At 41.6% G+C, this 19195-nt stretch overlaps 1 protein-coding gene across 1 annotated transcript in view; it reads right to left on the bottom strand.

Annotated features, from left to right (window-relative positions):
• UGT8 (UDP glycosyltransferase 8) overlaps positions 1–15756 on the bottom strand; it is a 44414-nt gene extending 28658 nt beyond the window's left edge. Inside the window, exon 1 of the mRNA XM_010709955.4 lies at positions 15425–15756. Within this exon, the coding sequence (XP_010708257.2) occupies positions 15425–15449 (25 nt within the window). The 5' untranslated portion in view covers positions 15450–15756. The remainder of the gene's footprint in view (positions 1–15424) is intronic.
• Positions 15757–19195: the final 3439 nt, after the last annotated feature.

The following is a 19195-nucleotide window of genomic DNA, read 5'->3' on the forward strand; positions in this document are numbered from 1 at the left end:
ATTTTGAAGCATTTATAACCATGCACAGAGTTCAAGTAAAGTTGCAAAATTGCAACAAGGCACACATTATTTACACTATGTTTGTCATGTGAAACTCCTTCTGTACTTGACATCTGTTCCATGCTCATCTTCAGAAAGCCTTAGCCACTACCTAGGACATAACTGACCATCTCAAGAATCCTACCAATTTTAAATAATTATCACCAGCTGCTGTCTTTGCATGCAGGCAAATTCAATTAAAAAGTCCGTGAAGGCAAAGAGAGCTGGCTTAATTTGGTTTTGTTTTGTCTTCCTGTGAAAAAGCTCGCTGTATGACAAGGCAATGCAAGATCTTATGGTGCCCATGAGCAGGCAGGAAGAAACAGAAGCATAGGAATCACATTGAGATTGCTGGAATGCCAACACATCCATGGGCTGAAGTAGTGTTCTGTCAGGTTCTCCAAGAAGCTTCACTGTTTTGAGGCACAAAGCCCAATTTTACCAAGATAGTATGTCAGTGGAAGAGGAAGAAAATTACTTGCCGCAAATATTACCAGCAGCACTAATCTGACATCAGATGAGATTGAGTTGTTTGCTAAGCCGCCTCAATTAGGGTGTCAGAAGTTACCCCAAAACAGCTTCTCCCCTGCAAACTGCAGTAATCAAAATAAACACCAATTCTGTATTTTTCTCCAATCAACTTCAAAAAAGTACACTTTCTGTATGAGAAACAGCTTGCCTCTTGATTAAAACTTAAAACTATCACAGCTTTGACAAAAAAAAAAAAAAAAAAAGAATTATGACATCAACGTCAAGAAGTCCAGTATTGCATTATTTATTTTTTCCATTGTTACATCTGCAGCAAAAACTCCTGACCTATCAGGCTCTGTTTAAAGCATTAAATTGACTTTTCAGTTCAGGCCTTTGCTTTCATTGGTGGTTCTATAAAACCACAGCACCCCACAGAGCTCAGCTGACTTCCAGGAGCCTGACTGGAAGGATGTGCCCAGACCGGGTGCTGTTAATCACTCCACTCAGCACCGCGCTTCACTCCCACCCACATGTTCACAGACTTCAGGCTGCAGGGGCTGTGCCAGTGAAGAACACAGGCCTGGCACAGCATCCACAGCTCGGACAAACAAGCCACGCTCAGCTATCATCAGCAGCGCACTGCAGATTAACAGTGATGGAGGATAACACCCACTGGCTAAGTTTTGTTTGAAATAGAAACCATTTATCAATGAAACACTCAAGAAAAATGATTAGTCAAACTTGGAAAAAAAAACATTATTGACTACACTCCTCATGCTAGAAGCATTCTCACTGTATATTAAAGTACCACTTCTGTCAACAGGAGGGATATTACAAAACAGTAAACACATTGGGAAATGCAGAAAGAATTTATGTTTCTAAGATTACTGCAAATCAATGGTAGCAGAAGCTAGAGGCGAGCCGTGATCCAACAGGCTGTCAGATGCAAGCACCCGTGGTGCACTTTGATCTCCTGACCTGATACCGGCTGGAACACAGCATGTTCTAACAGACAGAAAGATACAATCCTTAGCTTCAAGGCCTGTTCTCCACAGCTGATGTCATGCGCATGCCACCAAAAGCCATGTGACATTACAGCTGCACTTCCTTGGGAATACTAGAATATCACACCATCTCTTCCCATCCCCGCCCTCAGTCAACAGCTCTGCTTTAAGTGAAAACATATGGGATGGTTTAATCTTCACAAAGCTCCTCTAAAGCACTGGGCTAGCTAACATGATGTCACTGTAATTACTGACAGTTTATGAAACATCAGTTTTCCCCATATTGTGGAAACAAGGATTGTAGATGACACAATTCCCTAGATCTTTGTGACATACAGCACCTTCACTATTCTGAACCAATAAAAAACACATTTCAAAACGTATTATGGAACTCCTCTTTTCACAGAGAAAGAAAAATACATGTACAGGAACTGCCAAACCACAGAGATACTAAACATGCAACAGTATTAGAGAAATACCCATTAGGAGTCCTTTTTATACTGGGAACAATGGCATTGATTCTATGCTGCATTTGACTAGAATAAACCACTCACCAAAATAACTAAAAAGGATCAACATCTGAGGTAACTGCCTTCTTCTGCTTGATCCTATATTAAAAGGAATCATCAGGTGTCCTTATAGTAAGGAGAAAAAAAAGCCAAAGATGACACACTTCTCCAAGATGTTAATAAGACTTAAAAATCAAAGTCTTCCACCTCCTGCTTAGGATTTGCCTTCATTAAAGATCTTTTGGTGTCTAAGCTAGCACACAGTATCCTTTTATAGGATAAGGATATATGTTAAGTATGAGAATGAATGAAAAAGAAAAAAGCCTTTTTTTTTTCATTTAAAAAATTACTGAGACAATTGTTATTGAATTGAAACCATTACCACTCTTAAGCCAAAAAGCCCCAAAAGCACGAACAAGTATGGAGAAAAAGGAGATTGAAAGGAACAGCTTTATATGAGTAAAAGCAACTGCTGTCTGTAAAGGGTTTGGCTATTGGAAGAAGTTAAAGAAATACCAAGAAGTTAAACATTAAACCTATTCCAATGGCTTCTCACAAAATTAATGGCCTACATGCAGTTTTTGAAATGAAAGAAAAAGCACAAGTTTTAACAGCTACTACAGAAAACCAAGCTCCTAATGAAAAGACTGCTGGAAGGATGCTTTCAGCTGTCCAGGAGGTCTAAATTCTGACTTAGTTCTTTGGAAAGCACATTGTCCTATTCATGCAGAAGGACAAAGCAGGACTGAGAACAGGAAATGTGACTATGCAGATAAGAAGTCAGCGTTTTACTCAGGACCTGATACAGGAAGACATGGAAACAAAGAAATCAAGGAACATTTAAGTTTATATGAATTTTGTGAGGAAAGTCTTAAAATGCACGCTATTAAAACTGAACAAATACTATGCTTGTATTTCAATTCTAAAAAATGATTTCAGAATCATTCAAATTAATAATTTATGCAGCAATCAGTTGCAGCAGTGACAAACACACTGAAGGTAAGATTTTCTGCCAATCCTTAATAATATGCCAACCATCCTTTAATTAAAATTTAGACTTTTCCTCTGGTTCCTTCCACCATCCATCCACCTACACACCCTACTATTTCTGAATCTCATAGAAACCCCCATTTTTAAAGCAGCAATGCAATTTTCAGTGGGTTCTTTACTGGCACCATCAGTTCTAGAAGCCAAAGAGGCTCTGAAGCACTGCGGCACGCAGCACAACTTCAATTCAAACTGAGTACCAGTGATAAATTCACTTAGAAGTGCATAAAAGCTGGCTACTTTTACATGTACCATAGAAAACTACACACTGTACAAAAGTAATACTTCTTATTCACTGATACTACCCAATGCTCCTCACTTCCAAAGAAGCAAATGAAGTTGACAGAGACAGAGCACTGTGACTGTAATGACTTTTTCCAGACCCTTTCAGCCTTTCTTTAGATTTGCTAAGGCCCACCTGGGCAGTTAGGTCAGAAGCCTAGGACCTGTGCCTAACAAGGTGCCCTTCATATGAAGCAGCAGCACTGCACTGACAGCAAAGGAACAATCTTCCCAGCCACTGCTTGCTCTCATCTTACCTGAAGGTTTCCAATTACTAATTACAATTTAACAGATACGACTACACATTAGAAAAGCAAGCTTACCAACTAGATTTTCACCTCTGCAAACTCAAAAGCAAATGCTAATTAGCACAGAAATGCCTATGTGTGAGTGGTAAGATAATGAGGTACATCACAGAAGTACAATTACCAAAAAGGGGGAATTTTGAGATTTACATGCACTTCAGCGAGCAGCGCTTACTGCAAACTGGTACCAGAGTTCAGGTAATGTACAGATTTATTCCTTGAGCCTTGCTCAGAGTATCATCCTCTCTCTCTACTATCAATTCGTTGTATGAAATTCAGTATTTTAGAAAGAATAAAAACCCTGCGTCTAGTGTCATGAACTCTTCAAAATAACACATCATCAGACCCAATTAGAACAAAAGGCAGAAAAACAGCAAGTTTTTTTGGACAGAGAAACGAGGTGTATTTGATCAGTGACTAAACACATTTAAGTTGCAAAACTGATGGAATTTCCAGACTGGGAGATGCAGAACAGGGGAGGTTGCCTTCCACCACTGCCGAAATGCACCACCCACTGCCTCACTGTGCTCACATTCACAGTTTGGTCTCCATAAGTGTTCAGCAAGCACTGATAAATATGAATGGATGTCATTTTTTTTTCATGGAAGAGTTCAATGACAGAAAATATGTGGGAAGGTTCAATCTCTACTGCTATACTAGCAACATACACATCTGACATTGTGGTCAGTATCATAATATAGGAGGCATTACTTTCGGAGCAGCCCTCATGCTAATCCCCACTATGTAAAATGGAATGCATAGCATACATAAGAATCTTCAATAAGCCAGCAAAGTGCTCTTGCTACTGCTCTCCTAGGCTACACTGGGCAGAATTTTGCCAGGAGATGATCTTTCCCCTTTGCTCAAGACAATGAAAACCTGGACTTTTGGGGTCAGCTCTGGGTTCCCCTGCATGAGAGAGATCTGGGCATACTAGGAGTGTCTGGTGAAGGACCACCAGGATGATCCAGGAACTGGTGTACCTTTTCTAGGAGGAGAGTCTGGGAAAGCTCAGACTCTTCAGCCTGGAGAAGGCCTAGGGGTGAATTTCACTAGTGTGGTTAAATATCTAAAGGGAGGGTGTAAAGAGGACAAAGCCAGGATCTCCCAAGTGGTGCCCACTGCCAGGATAAGAAGCAACAGAGACAAACTAGAACACAAGCAGTTCCCTCTGACCATCAGGAAACACCTCCGTGCTATGCAGACACTGGAGCACTGGCTCCAGAGGCTGTGGAGTCTCCTCCTGAAGATCTTCAGAAGCCAGAAGAAAAAAATGACAGATCTACTTCACGGAGGGGCTCATGAGTTCAAAAAGCAGGCTGTTGTTACCTGACACATTACTTATGTTACCTGATTTATTGAAGCCCCAGTACTGCCTATTCAAAATCCTATTGACGTTTACTTATTGCATGTGCAAATCTGTTTGCCTTCGCTGTTATTAAATACAGTTTTACAGATAAAACATTGTATCCAACCATCACAGGCTTGTAAACATTTCACTTAAACAAATAATGAACCAAGCCCTACATCGCTGGTTGCATGACCAAAGGCCCTGTAAGCAAAGTGTTTTATCATGCCCAAGATAACAAGGAATGGCTTAGAAAAAGCACTTACACTAAAGGGTAAAGCTGAAAGAGGAAGAAAATATTCCAAAACAAATAAAAGGTTCTTTAGTGCTGCTTACAGGATGATTCAGCAATAAAATACATGCAGCCAAACCAAATCCTAGCTCTATCAGCCACAAGCAAGCAGTTGATACTAAAAACAAAAATACAGAAACGTACACACACACACAAACACAATTGCAACGTGCCCTGTGAACTATGGAAGAGAGTGAATGAATGAAAGAACAAGTATCACTTTCTATTTGTGATTTCCTCCAATAACTCTTTTGAAGAAAAATAAACTCCAGACCCTCTCAGTTTTCTTCAAGATCGAACACCAGTGCAAATCAGAATTTGTTGCCAAGCCTTGCTATACAGAAATGCTACAACATGAACAAGTTTACTGATCAAATTATAATAACAAATTTCAGAAAATGAGCAAATTATTACAGACACTGGAAGATTACTAATTAAAGAGACACAGCAGATGAGACTAAGACAAAACTGTTTCTCCAGTCTAAAAGTATAAGTTGATTCTTAAACCTCTAAAGCTGGCAACTGTAAATTTGTTCTTTGCCTATAACTCTGCTACAGAACACCTTTCCCGTAGGTAATAGGAAGCATTATGCCATAAACCTTTAAGAGCTAAAGAAAAGCAGGCCCATACACTGACTTCAGGCAGCAAACTGCAGATTAAGATTAGAAAGTAACTGCTAATCAACAACCCACTTGATGTAAGAGACGAAAGCATCAGAAATCTGTGGATGTACAGAGCCTTGAAACAGCAAACTACATTGTCTGGAAAGAGATTCTGATAAGAAGTATTGCAGAACCTCTGCATTTGTATTCTGAAGTTTTTCATATCAAAGATCTTGTAACAAATTACTGAGGTAAGTGCATACTATGACTTACTTTGTGTTGCAATGTTTTAGATAAGTAGTAAGATTTGGCTTGTAACTACAAGCGCCTATTTCAATCAAATGAATAAATTAAGAAATCAGTGCAAATGATTAGAAAGCAACTGTGTGCACATCAACGAGGATGGAGTTTTGCATTTGCTTTGAGCCATTTCTTGAACTCCTACATTCCTACCCAATGACTTAAGCATTTCAATGACTGCAAGAATGTCACAGCTACAGATGAGAGGAAGGTTTATAGACATTCTGTTGTAAGCATTCATCACAGACTTACTGCATCAGTTATGGAAAGCAAAGCAGTTACAAAGAGGTTTTTCACAGGCTCTGCAATTTATGAAGCTCTTTTCAGTGATGACGTTTCATTTGTATATTAGGTTTTTAATTAAATACACGATTTCACCTGAGAGAACTGGGAAAAAAAGGATTATAAGAGTGGCAGTCTGACAGAATGCTGTCTGACATGGAAGTGTGTATGAAGGTGTGGCACTGAATTCCTTCATGGGAGAAAAATGGCACCCACTGATATTCACTGATACTTACTGAACATTTACGGAGCCCAACCAGTGGCTGCTAGCACAGTGATGCAGTGGGTGGTGCTTTTCAGCAGTGGTGACACAACGTGAAAGATAAGCTATGTTCCAAATGGCCATGCCCATTTTCAAAAGCACAGCATGCACGCTCTTGTTCATCACTTGCAAAAATGCATAGCTACTGGTAGTTACTATGCTAAAAAACAGTTCTTTGTAGCTGAGAATTTGCTCTAGCAGTAGTGTTATTGCACTCTTTGTACCTGTTCTAGTTTCCACAGAAATAAATAAAAGGCATTACTTTCGGAGTAACTGAAGTATTTGCAAATACTGAGTTGCATATAAACTTCTTTACTAAAATTCAATGCGACTGCAAATTCTTTTGCAAGGCTTGGTCAGGCCTACATAGGCTGCAAGTACAAAAATCCCAGCCTGTCTTGTGGTGGCCTAGGCCCAAACCCGTACCAAATACTCCACAGCAGGACCGGCCCAGAGCAGAGGAGGCCCCCAGGCCAGCAGCAGCAGGTAGCCCCAGAACTACATACAGTGGAGACAGCAGTAGACCAGCTTATATCAGGTTGGGTGCACCGGTTTGGACAAAGCAAAGCTGAGCATGTACAGATGTGTGGCAGTGGAGCTGACGGGCCATTAGTACAGCACATCACTATACGTTTTATTTAAACCACTGCGTCTTCCAGTATCCTCAGGACTAAAAGGAAGCACAGAGCAGAAACCTGAGAAACAAAAGGTGTGTTCCAAATCTCGAGTACCTTCAAATGCAAATTGTATCAGTGCACAGATGGCTCAATTTCATCTGCATCTGCTCTCCATGTTAGACAGTCTTTTCCTCGCTACCTTTACTTCACCCCCAACACCCAGGAAAATTAACTGCTGACTACATTCAGCAAAACAAAGTCACCTCTTCTAAAGTACAACACATATATTCCTCGAAGATACATATGAAAACATTCTCCCGTTTTCTCCCAAATTATCTACCTTCCTTACAGGTGTTTAGAGCTTCCAGAAAATGCAGTATACTGGTATCAAAAGATGAGCTCCCTGGCAGAGCCGCCTCAGGTTCTGAAGACCTTTCTTCTAAAGTACTGAAATCTAGAGGCAGTGTTTCTCAACCTACTTCAGCCGTTTTGCGCAAGACAAGCAGAAATGATGTTGGGACATGAGGGGAAGGATATTAACACAGAAGTCAGCAAGTCACGCTGTGTTCCCAGGGACTCAGTGCTGGTTAAGATGCTGTTCACTGGCTCAAAAACAAAGGCCCTGCTCCTGCTATGACACTGTGTGCCAAGAACAGCGCTGGTAATAGCACAGCTTATCACAACGTGCTTCGTGCTGCACGATCAAGAAGTACAGATATTAAGTTGAAGAAAAATGAAGAAATCCTCTTACATACACAGGGAAAGAAAAAGGAATGTATCACATCAGCTGGCAGAGACAGACATTTGCAGTAAACTTGGTGTAACAAAGCCTATGGCTACAGGCTACGATCAAGCATGAAGTTTGCTTCAAACAAGATTGAGGGTATGAAACAACATAATCCTTGGGAACAAGCATTTTATTGGGCATTTGTTCCAACTTTGATAATCCCTTGGGTAGATGCTTCATCTTTCACTACAGCTAGCTTCAGCTTGGTACAAGCTCTCCCTGGTCACGCCATCACATGGCATCCAGAAGAAGTGAATTATTTCTTTGTTCTGTTTGTGACTTCATCCTATAGCAAATAATTACATTTTAATAAGCCACACAAACAGATTTCTAAGAGAAACTACACAACACTTGTTACTGCAGTGGGAAACATTCAAAGTTAAAACACTTTATTAAAAATGTTTTCCTTTTTATTCAGCTCAATTAATTGTACTGCTTAAGATCACTTGCAGCAACAACTTGTTTCCAAAACAACCTACTAGCATCCACTCTGGATGTTGTTGGAATACATGTGCATTTACAGGCAGGTATTTCTTTGCTTTGTTTTTTAAACTGCTTCTTGCTTTCAGATGTGTGCGTGCTTTATAGGGCCTGCTCCAAACTATCTCCTAGTACAACTCAGTAGTAAAAATAAAAGTGAAAGTACTGTACATTACTGCTTTTCTAATTTAAGGCTCATAGTCTCTAATCTTAAAATCCTACTGGAATGAGAGAAGACGAAAAACAACTCAGAAACCTTCTTAAGAGGTGCAGATTGCACTCCCACAAGAGTTAAAAAACAAGACTCAAGGTTTTTTATTTTGCAGAAGCTGTATAAACACACTTTTAAATACACAAAAACTTCCTGCCAATTTCTAATATCAATAGTGAACTAAAACTGTATTGTAACATCAGAAAGGAAAATGACTGAAGATAAGGTTTGGGGTTTTTCTTGTTTTTGTTTTGTTTAATAAAGTGGTAAGATCCTGAAAGATGATCTAAGAATTAAGTACAATTGGTTAATTTGCAAACATTAAAGAAAAAAATTAGACAAATCTGACAGTTGCAGAGAGTTAAGACAGTGATGACTTGCAGTTTCAAAGATCAGGATTCACAGATGTGTAGAAGGTTAAAACAAATAAGCAACAAACCATCCAGATGGGCATAGGTGCACCTATCCTTACCCACTGCCACTGGGCTTTGAAGAAGGTAGGATTGTCTTCCCCCACTTCTGGAAAGCAACCGCAACTTTTTGAATACTATCACTGTGTAATAACAAACATTGATAGTGGATGTTCTCTTAGCATACAGTAGGGGTGTAGTTATCAAGTTATTTCAATGGCAGGTAGGTTAAAAAGTTATGGTAACAATGCTATGGCTGTTCAACAACAAGTGAGATTACAATAATTTATTTGGAGTCTCCCCAGTTGAGTGCATTTTCATGAAAATAAAGCTGACAAATTACACACTTGCTAAAGTACCACAAGGCAGAGTAATTAAAAATATATTGCTACGAATAGTTAAAGAGCTTAACTTAAAGCTGCCACACAAATGTGCTTCACTGAGTTTCCATACAAGTTCTCCCAATATTTATACTATCATCTAGCTCACTTACAGACTTTAAGACTCCCACAAGCAATAGCTCCCCAAACACAACACTGGCCTACCCAGTCAAGAAACCAATATCATCTCCAGTTGCCTACCACTGATTGCTGGGAACAATTTCCACAAGGAGAACCTTCCACAAGCACTTTGCCCAGTTTTTTGAGATTTTTCTCTGCCCAACTATCAAACACCATACATGCAAACATACTTCAAGATTCACTTTCCTTGATCTCACTGAAATATCCCAGTACAGGCAAGACTTAATCAAGGATCTAATTTCACAATAAGTCTTTATCTGTATCTATAGCACATTAGTATACACCTTTTATTTAGATAGTGGTCTAAATAATGAGTTCTCCAATGTCCCTCAGGCATAACGAGCTCAGTAGAAGAGAACCCTAGAAGAAAATTGAAGAGATTCAGATCTCATTTTACAGCAAGGTATAAAGTAACAGCAAGATTTACACGGCCTGTAGCTCACTCCAGAGTATCAGTGCAGCCTATAGCCCACAGCCAAAAAAATGCAATTTCAGTAGATGCCCTTGGGACCATTGGGAGCAGATGCAAATGCCACTTCACAATCAGGTGGCAAACTGATAAGTACAACGGTAGGGTTTTTTTTGTTGTTGTTGTTGTTGTTGTTGTTTTGTTATTGTCATTTTGTTTTTTTCTAGTTCATCCAATCCACCTTGCCAGATGTTCCCCCTTCACAGTCAAACTCTTTGCTATCAGTTATTACTGGAGGGAACAGTGGACACAAACTACAGCTTAACAAGTTGAGACAGGCACTAGAGAAATTTTTCCCCTTAGAAAAGTAGTATGATACTATAAAAGTTTATGAGAGAGGTTGTGAAGTTTCCATCTTCAGATGTATTCATAACTTGGATGAAAAAGCCAAAAAGTTGGTTGACCCCCTCATTCATTGCCAACAATTCTGCATTGAGTGGAAATGTATGAAAGAACATTCAGTGACCCTTCTAGCCAACAGTTCTGTAATTCTGTGCACCTGCTGACTCTGTAAGCACCACAATTGGTTGAGTCCTTGATTCTCCCAAGTGAAACTGCTGCAGAGATTTTGCTATCTGCAGCTCTACCCAAAGTGCTGCCACTTACGAGATCTTCAGCGGTAGCAACCTTCAAGTCAAGAATGCATTCAAAGGGTACCACTACTGAAGTCCAAGTTCAATAATTCGACACTCAAGCCAGTAAAAAAAAGTTCTTTCCAGCACTTATGAGTTGAAGTGAAACTGATGACTTTGGAAGCAAATATACAAAATAAACCTTCAGCTGCCTGCATACAGCACCTGTACCCTCTAACAGCTATCCCATTAAAAAGTTGTGATGCTTACTAATCTGAAAATGATACAACAAACTATTACTGCAGCTCAGTAACGGCTACTAAGAATAGGAAGGGAGAAACCAAAGAATTACTCTTCTGAAAGAATATTTCATTATAGTTTCCAAGAATATGAAACATTAATGTACTTGGCACATCTACTACATCTGCACTGTTATTCCTTGCATCTCTTTACCATGTGTCATCTTCGACAATAACATTTTAATCAAACTGTGGTGGGGGGAAGAAGGAATATTTCTTCTCCTGAAACAAATGAGATCCAAATGAATTACTACCTACAATCTCACTGAGTCCAGAGCAGCATTGCCAACAGGCAAAATGTACAACTGCATACAAAAGAGTAGATCCCAAGTGCTACATGCTCCTGAAAACACAACTAGCTACACTGAGTTTGTCAGGTGCGGTACACAGCTTCTTAGCTGTACTTCTGATTTCAACCTTAAAAACAAGCTGTTCATTTACACACTGTGTAAATTTTAGGATTATCTACAGCACTGTTCTGTCCAAAATTCCTGGTTTTAACCCACATTTCATTCAGACAGACATACTTTTTTTGATGCATCTCATAGTGTAAACTCAGAAATCCTGAATTTCCTCCGAATTTGAAAATCTCTAGTTTTAAATGTTAAATAAGGGGGATAACAAAGATGTCCCAAGAAGGAAGTTAAGGAAGTAAGAAGCAACACAAGCATTTTTGTTGAAAATTGTTAGTCCCCTGTTTAATCACCTGCATTTTATAAATTGATTTTATTGGCGCTAAATTACAAAATCTTATTCATTTGACTTAAGTGAAAGTCTAATGACTCCCAAGTTGGGAAATCAAAAAAAAGAAATCAAATTTGGATGTTAGGACTGATTAAAACTCCTCTCCCAATCCTTGAATTATAGATCTAATATTTGAAAGTTGTTGGAACAATACACTCAATCCTCATGTGTAACAAATGTGTGAAATACCAACTTGCTACAGACTTACGGTCGATTTATGGTTGAAAATGATTTCCTTAGCGGATTAGTGTTTTAAATTAAGGAACTCCACCTTCCACATTCGCATCACAATCTCCTCTTAAATACACTTAAAGAATGCATCAAATTGTTTTCTTCTTTAAAAAAGCATGTTGTTTCCCCAGGGCATCAGGGTTCATTTCTAACTCAGTTCAGAACCTGAAGTTGGCCCAGCACCTCTCATTAAATTCTCCCTTCGGTCTCTGAGCAGGAAAGAAAAAAGTCACTCACTTCTCATAAAGCTGAGCGATCCATTCATAGGAGGAAAGAACAGCACAGAGCAAAGAAGAAAGCTGTACTTGTTCCATTACACAAAATTATGTGCATGACAACTGTGCTACTGAAGAGAAATTGCAATAACTAGAGATAACGTGACTTGTTACAAGTCTATTTAGAAAACAAGTACCTACATGGTCTTTCAACTCCTCTTTGGCTCCTTAAATCACAATTGTTGAATGTACAGGGTTTTTTGTTTTTGTTTTTTAAAGTTTGAGGGTATTTTTTTTTTAACTGATCTAGTATATACTAGTATATAGTTTCCAATAGTACAAAAATCAATAAGGATGGTATGCATGTCCCTTAGTCCCAGGTATATGAGTATATAATTTCATAAAACCATAGGTTTTATGTCATCTCTTCCCACATCTAGGGATTAAGAACATATAAGACTGAATGTTAAAACCAACAAAAATTTTTAAAAGCTTCCAAGAGGACTCACTTCTTCTTCAATATACTTGCTCCAAATAGAAAACTGCTGCAATAACCTGCCATATAACTAGCAAAATAAATATAATAAGAAGGATCATGGTGTCAGTACATAACAGAGCAAAAAGAAAAGCTGACTGAGACTTTTAGTAACTAAAAATCCTTCTTCTGTTAGATGGCAAAATATTATACAGAAAAAAAACAATGAAAAATTTTAACGAACTGGTGCAAAAAACAGCAATCATTCCCAAGATTTTATGTAGAAAGTTACAACACATTTTAGACTTTTTCCCAGTAAGTAGTTATTGCATCATCTCACACACTGAGCTTTTAACATCCTAGATGTTACAAACCGTGAAAGACCAGAAATATTTTGTGAAGGGTTCGTGAAACCTTGCATGTCACGAGGCCTGAAAATTCAGTGCAAATACAGCCAACCTTGGGGAAAAAACACAGGCTTCTGGTAATACCTATTCATAAACAACACTTTAATCTATATGTTTAAGAAAAAAAAAAAAATCCATGCTAAAAACTCTTGACAGAAAAAAAGAGAAAGAGAACAAATGATTTCAAATGCTTCAAATGTATCGGCATTTCTAAAACAATTCCCTTCTTAAATACCACTCTATAATACTGAAACAGCAATAAAAGCATTTCCGTTAAGATCTGCTGAGAACAGATATTTAATTTAGTAAGCACTTCTTCAATACGATCTTACAACAAACATCTCAATAGCTTTTAAAACTGTAGTTGGATTTTTCTAGTAAATAAACGATAAGGAGCTCATTCAAGATGAAGTAAGCTGATGCAAGTCCCTGGTACAATTCTAAAGGAAGAAGATGACTAACACGTCATGAAAAGAAGGGCCTTAATGAGCCCAAAATGGAAAACATGAAGAAAGGTAGGGCAATAAAATATTTAGCCAATGAAGCCAGAAGCAACGTACTTCATGTTCAGTGAGGTCAATTAGAAAATAATGAAGTCAGAATATGATTTTTATAACAGTTATTAGTATAATTGTCAAACATATTTGAATTGCTGGGAGTAGTCCCTTAAACACATTTTCTGCGCAACGCCCAACAAGTTGCTCCACACAGAACCATGCTCCACACAGAACCATGCTCAGCAACACCATTTTGCAGATGAGGCTTACCACAGCACTTTCTTACCCAATGTCTGCATATGTAGTAACACACCTACCACAGGAAGAAGACTGGTAATTCTGTTTTCTTAGCCCTGGAAATTAAATAAATTGCTAGAAATCAATAAAATCCATCTGCAGCAAATTATATGGCAGAAAATTATGGCCAAGTTCACTAAAAACTTTGACTACATTGTCATGATTGATAGCACTCTCTGGTAATCATTTACTATGTCAATACAACTCCTCTGAGTAAATCCATTATGACTATTATTATTCCAAAGAGTCAACGAGACTTACAGCATAATCCGTCAAATGTTCTAGACGTAAATATGGCATTAAATATGGCATCTCATTGACATGGTAGTCCCTACTCCCTCCAATTTCTCTAAGCAGTAACTGAATTATCTGTTTATTATAGGGCACCAATCCAAAATTGAGCCCTGCCTTAATCCCAAACCTGGTGAACTACAAGAGCCACTAGCTGTCACCAAACTGGAGGTGCCACCAGTGCACAGACCTGATCCACTGCTAAGTCATCAGTGCCCTGGTACAGCACCTGCCCTCCACCCTGCTTGCACAGGTGGGGAGGAGACTCCTTTCAAAGCTCAGCCCTAGGCAGAATCAGGAGACAACACCGTCTCTGAATCTTCCTTCCACCCTTCGTTTGTCCCATAGGTCTCCCCATCCAAACCTTATTTCAAAACAATGCAACTGCTCAGTGTTTTAAGGACATGAAACATAAGGGTTATTTATAAAGTTCCTCCTTGGACTTAGCACACACAAAGTGATATCATTTTCTTGTTTCATGCAAATAGCTTCTGTTAATGGCAAAACACTGCACAAAGGTCACAAAGCAAGCGCTTCAGGCCAGGCATTCACTACCTAGCATTTTACAGGTAACTCTTCCGAGGAGAGTAGCTCACAACTGCATGAAAGCCATTTGAAAGAATGTAGAACTCTAGCATGAATAGTAGCTTACAAAAAAAAAAAAAAAAAAAAAAAAAAAAGTCACTGCAGTATCCAGTCTGGATCAATGGCTGAAATAAAAGAACAAAAACAAGGAAATGTGAAGTAAAGGTTAACAGTAGACAGTGTTGTGTCAGTGCTATTAAACTAGCTCAGCTAAAATACATAAGTGACCTTGTGTGATAATTGCTTGGAAAAGCAGGCAGGCCGTTCCAGATAGGAAGCCTAACCCTGGCCATTTGTAAAATATAGAAACAACCAACATTGTATGAATTATTTCCCAGATCAAGTCTCCTAGTCTAAGTATGAAAAACAAAAATACGGCTCTGAAGGAGTTTGCTGTGGGAGAAAATCCTTTAAGAACTTCTTCCACCGAACTCATCCACTGCTCTTCTTCCTGAGGCAATTCCAACACAAAATAGCCCATGTATTATTTATTTTCTTTCCTGTTTTTTCTTTCCTACTGTTCCGTAGTCATACTAAAATGAACACGTAAACAAGTCATAAAGACAAGATACCATTTAGCGTCTGCCTAAATACCATCACTTGGCTGACCCGTTCGGAGCGCAGTTCAGGCTAAGCTCCTGTCTTCCTTTCCAAAGGCAGCAGGGCAGTTCCGCAGCACTCACGCAGCGTTGTTCCTCCCAGGCCGGGCAGCTCGTTCCGAACCTGAGCGCCAACTCAGCGCAGGAGGCACTGAGGTCCCAGGCGGGACAGGTCCCAGGCCGGGCGCCCGCGCACAGGTCCGTAACGCGACGGGAAGGAAACGCTGGGCGTCCCCAGGCTTACATAACACACAACTTCAGGGCGTCCGTCGGCGACGGTCCCTCATTGCAATACCAAGGACCAGGAAACCACGCCATCTAGTTAACGTATAAGCGGCGGCAACGGCCCGAAAGGAGCAGCCCCACACCCCGCCCCGCTCCCAGGTAACGTCGAGCTGCGGCGTTTCCCTCGCAGCCCGCCCCGCCGCCGCTTACTTCGCTCTCCAAACTTTTTCCCAGCGCGTCCCCTCGGCCTCGGAGCAGCGCGGACAGCGGCAGGCGTTAGCGGCCCGTTCCAGCTCCGGGCGGAGCGGCCACCTGCCGGGCGCGGCAGCCGTTAGTTGGCCTCGGCCCGCGCTGCCCACTGTGGCGAGGGACCGCTCCCGCCTCGCGGCCGTGCCTCGCAGGTGTGGTGCCCGAATCAGATCTCCTCCCTTCGAGCCCCGCTCAGGGCAGCGCCCAGGGGCGGAGGGGACGAGAAGTTCCTTTTCGCCATCAAATCCTCTCAGCACCCCGCAAGGGCACGGCGTCCCTTCCTCACCGCTCCCGCCGCTGCGGGACGCCGCGTCCCACGGCCGCGTTCCCTGCGGCTCCGCTCTCTCCAGCCCGAGGCACTCCCCGCCGCACGCCCGCCTGTCCTCCCTCCCTCCGACCCCTCCGCAGCGCAGCGGTGCGAGGCGAGGACGGAGGGATGGGAGAACCGAGCGAGCGGCAAGGTGACACGAGAGCCGCCTTCCTCCCTCCCGCCCAGGCGGCGAGCCCTCCGCCTCGGGGCCGCCGGAGCCGGGCCCCTCCCGCTGCCCGCGGGCAGTTCCCGAGCTCCCTCACCGCTCTCTCCTCGGGGGCCGTTTCTCCGTGTCGCTGCCTCTGGTAATGAGCCGAGGACCGGGACGAGCCGCCGCTCGGGGCTCCGCTGCAGCTTTTCCCCTTCAGCCGAGCGGGGCACGCGGCTCCGTCCGGCCCGGCCTGAGGTGAGGCCCTGCTCCCGCTGGAGCCCCTCCGCCCCGGCTCCGCTGCACCTGCCGCGCTGCCGGACTATCCCTGCGGCGCGAGCCGAGGAGAGGAGAGGGCACCTCTCTCCGTCCTCCCTCAACTTCTCATCACTTTCCTCCGCCCCCGCTCGGCCCCACCGCGCTGCCGACCCGGCGCCCGCCCGCCCGCCGGACGCATGCACCGGCACCGCCGTCGACCCTCCGGAGATGCCCTCGGGCTCACAGGGAGCGGCCGCCTCTCGGCCCTGCTCCTCGCCGGTACGGAGAACCGCTGTCCTGTTCCCCGCGCGCCCTCCCGCCCCATGCACTGCCCGGCTCACGGCACGGCGACGAGCCGCCGGCGGGGCAGGTGCACTGTGCCCGCCTCTGGCGGGTGGGACCCGGCCGAGCTCCGCCAATCAGTCCGGGCGCGGCGGGGAGGCCGCCGAGGTGGCACCGCCGGGAGGCGGGGGAGGCCGCGGCCGCGCGAGGTGAGCGCTGAGGGGCCAGAGGTGCGGTGAGCGGGGTGGCGTTGGCGCGGCGGGAGCGCGCTGCCAAGCGTGAAGGATTGGGGAAGAGGGAGACAGAACTCCTCATTTCCGCACGACGTAACTGTGAGGGCTGAGCTCTGCCCTAATGCCTGTTTGCCTTTTCGTTGCCAGCAGGCTTTGTTTAAAATCAAAACGCACAAGTACTCCAGAGCTCCTCAAGCCTTACTTCCCGGTTCGTTAGAGCTAAGCTCAATTGCCTAATTGATGCCAGCTACTCGAGTGATGCCCCTTATTTCTTTTCCTCCAGGAAAGCGTGTTCAGCTTTCGACTGCTCGTGATCCCTGCTGGGGGAAAGCTGACTGAAGTGAGGTAGTGCTTCTGATCTCTTATTTTCTGTCATCCTGGGGAAAAAACTACCAGGAAGTGTCCAAATGATTACCTTAAGCGAAGCTTAAATAATAATGGTATTCTGCAGTGATTATTGCTGTGTTTTTGTGTGTGGTTTTTTTTTTTTTTTAACTCTTTTCAAAAGGGTAGTTTCGCAGCTGAAAGAAAGAACAGTATTATTTAAGAGAACGGGACTCCCCCATCTGCCATGTACCTTTCAACGCCAAAACTTTTGTCCTGATCAAGTTCTAAGTCCAAAAATGTTTTATAGACTTATCACATCTAAGCATATTCTTCCTATTGAAGTTCTCATAAAGAACTTTAAGGGAAAATGTGGTTCAGAAACTTTCTGGTTTGACAAGAGTTCAAGTTACTCCCTTGATAAAAGTGAAGTTGTAAGTCTCATCAGTCAAAGCAAGAAAGTTATATTTATATATTTATAATCCTTTTTCAGGTAAGGTAAAAGAATGCATGATAAAAACAAAGAAAGAAAAAAAATGCATAAGCTTTAAGTTGGTCTCCTTTCTTGTAAAGATGGCTTGCAAAAGAAAATGTAGGGTTAGTTTATTAGTCCAGTCTACTTGGGACTTACACCTTCGTATGATGTTCATCACGGTCTTTTAAAACCTCTTGAAGTTTCCAAGTATAAAACAAATAATCAAATTTTCTCAAATTTCACGTCCCACATGATATCTAATTAAGATTAAATGAGGTATTAAGTTTCAGCGGATGTTAGCTACAAGATAATAGTGGCACTTGACTTTCAGGTTAAGTATAGGCAAGCTTCTACAAATCAGGATCTGAAGTTAGAGGTCCCTTAATCAAGCACACAGAACCACTATTATATTGAAAGTTTTTATTTCAGCAAGGGAGAGTTCCTTAATTTTATTATGTTCTGATTTCCAGTTCCCCATCTTCAACAGACCAGAGACCAGCATAGGGCAGTTAAAACATTTTGTTGAAAATTAACGTGTTCACTGTTAATGGTTTCTTCGTACCATTGCAAACCTATTTTGTTATTATGTAGTGATGTTTCTCAGATGGAAATGTTTTTCTGAGTTCCATAGTGCCCATGAATTCCAGCTCTCATTACCAAGCATATCAAATCAAAGAACATGACATTGTTTTGTCTTCGCCTGTTACAGTTATGTACTACTGCAAATTTGCTTTTGCTTAGACTCCAAATGTATGCATAAGTTGTGTTGAACAGTTTTGTATTAAAAAGTCAATCTTTTTTGTTTAAGGGAAATACTGAAATACTCAGTATGTAATGTAACAATGGTACTTACTCTCAGAGCAGCTGACTTCTGGCTTGGAAGACTGTCTTCAAGTTTGAATGTTCTGTTAGCAGAATCTTCAATTTACTGTATTTTGCATGCAGCTAATCCTGTTATGAATTTTTTTCTTTGACTTGTTCAGGGAAAGTAACCTCAAATAATGACTGTAATTGGTTTTCCTGGTATAGAAGACTAAGAAGTACTAAACATAGACTGTCTTGCCTTTGATTAAAATTTTAAGTACAGAAGTGCAATTCGGTTTGAGATGAAAGCTTCTTCATTTCCACATCACAATCATTTTACAAAGTAATTGAATCCAGAATTAATAAGTTGTAATATAATTATTGATATGTGAAAACAAGTTTCATCTGTCACAATTTAATCTCTTTTAGAAATATT

Source organism: Meleagris gallopavo, chromosome 4, assembly GCF_905368555.1.
Source record: "Meleagris gallopavo chromosome 4, MGAL_WU_HG_1.1, whole genome shotgun sequence".
NCBI lineage: Eukaryota > Metazoa > Chordata > Aves > Galliformes > Phasianidae > Meleagris > Meleagris gallopavo.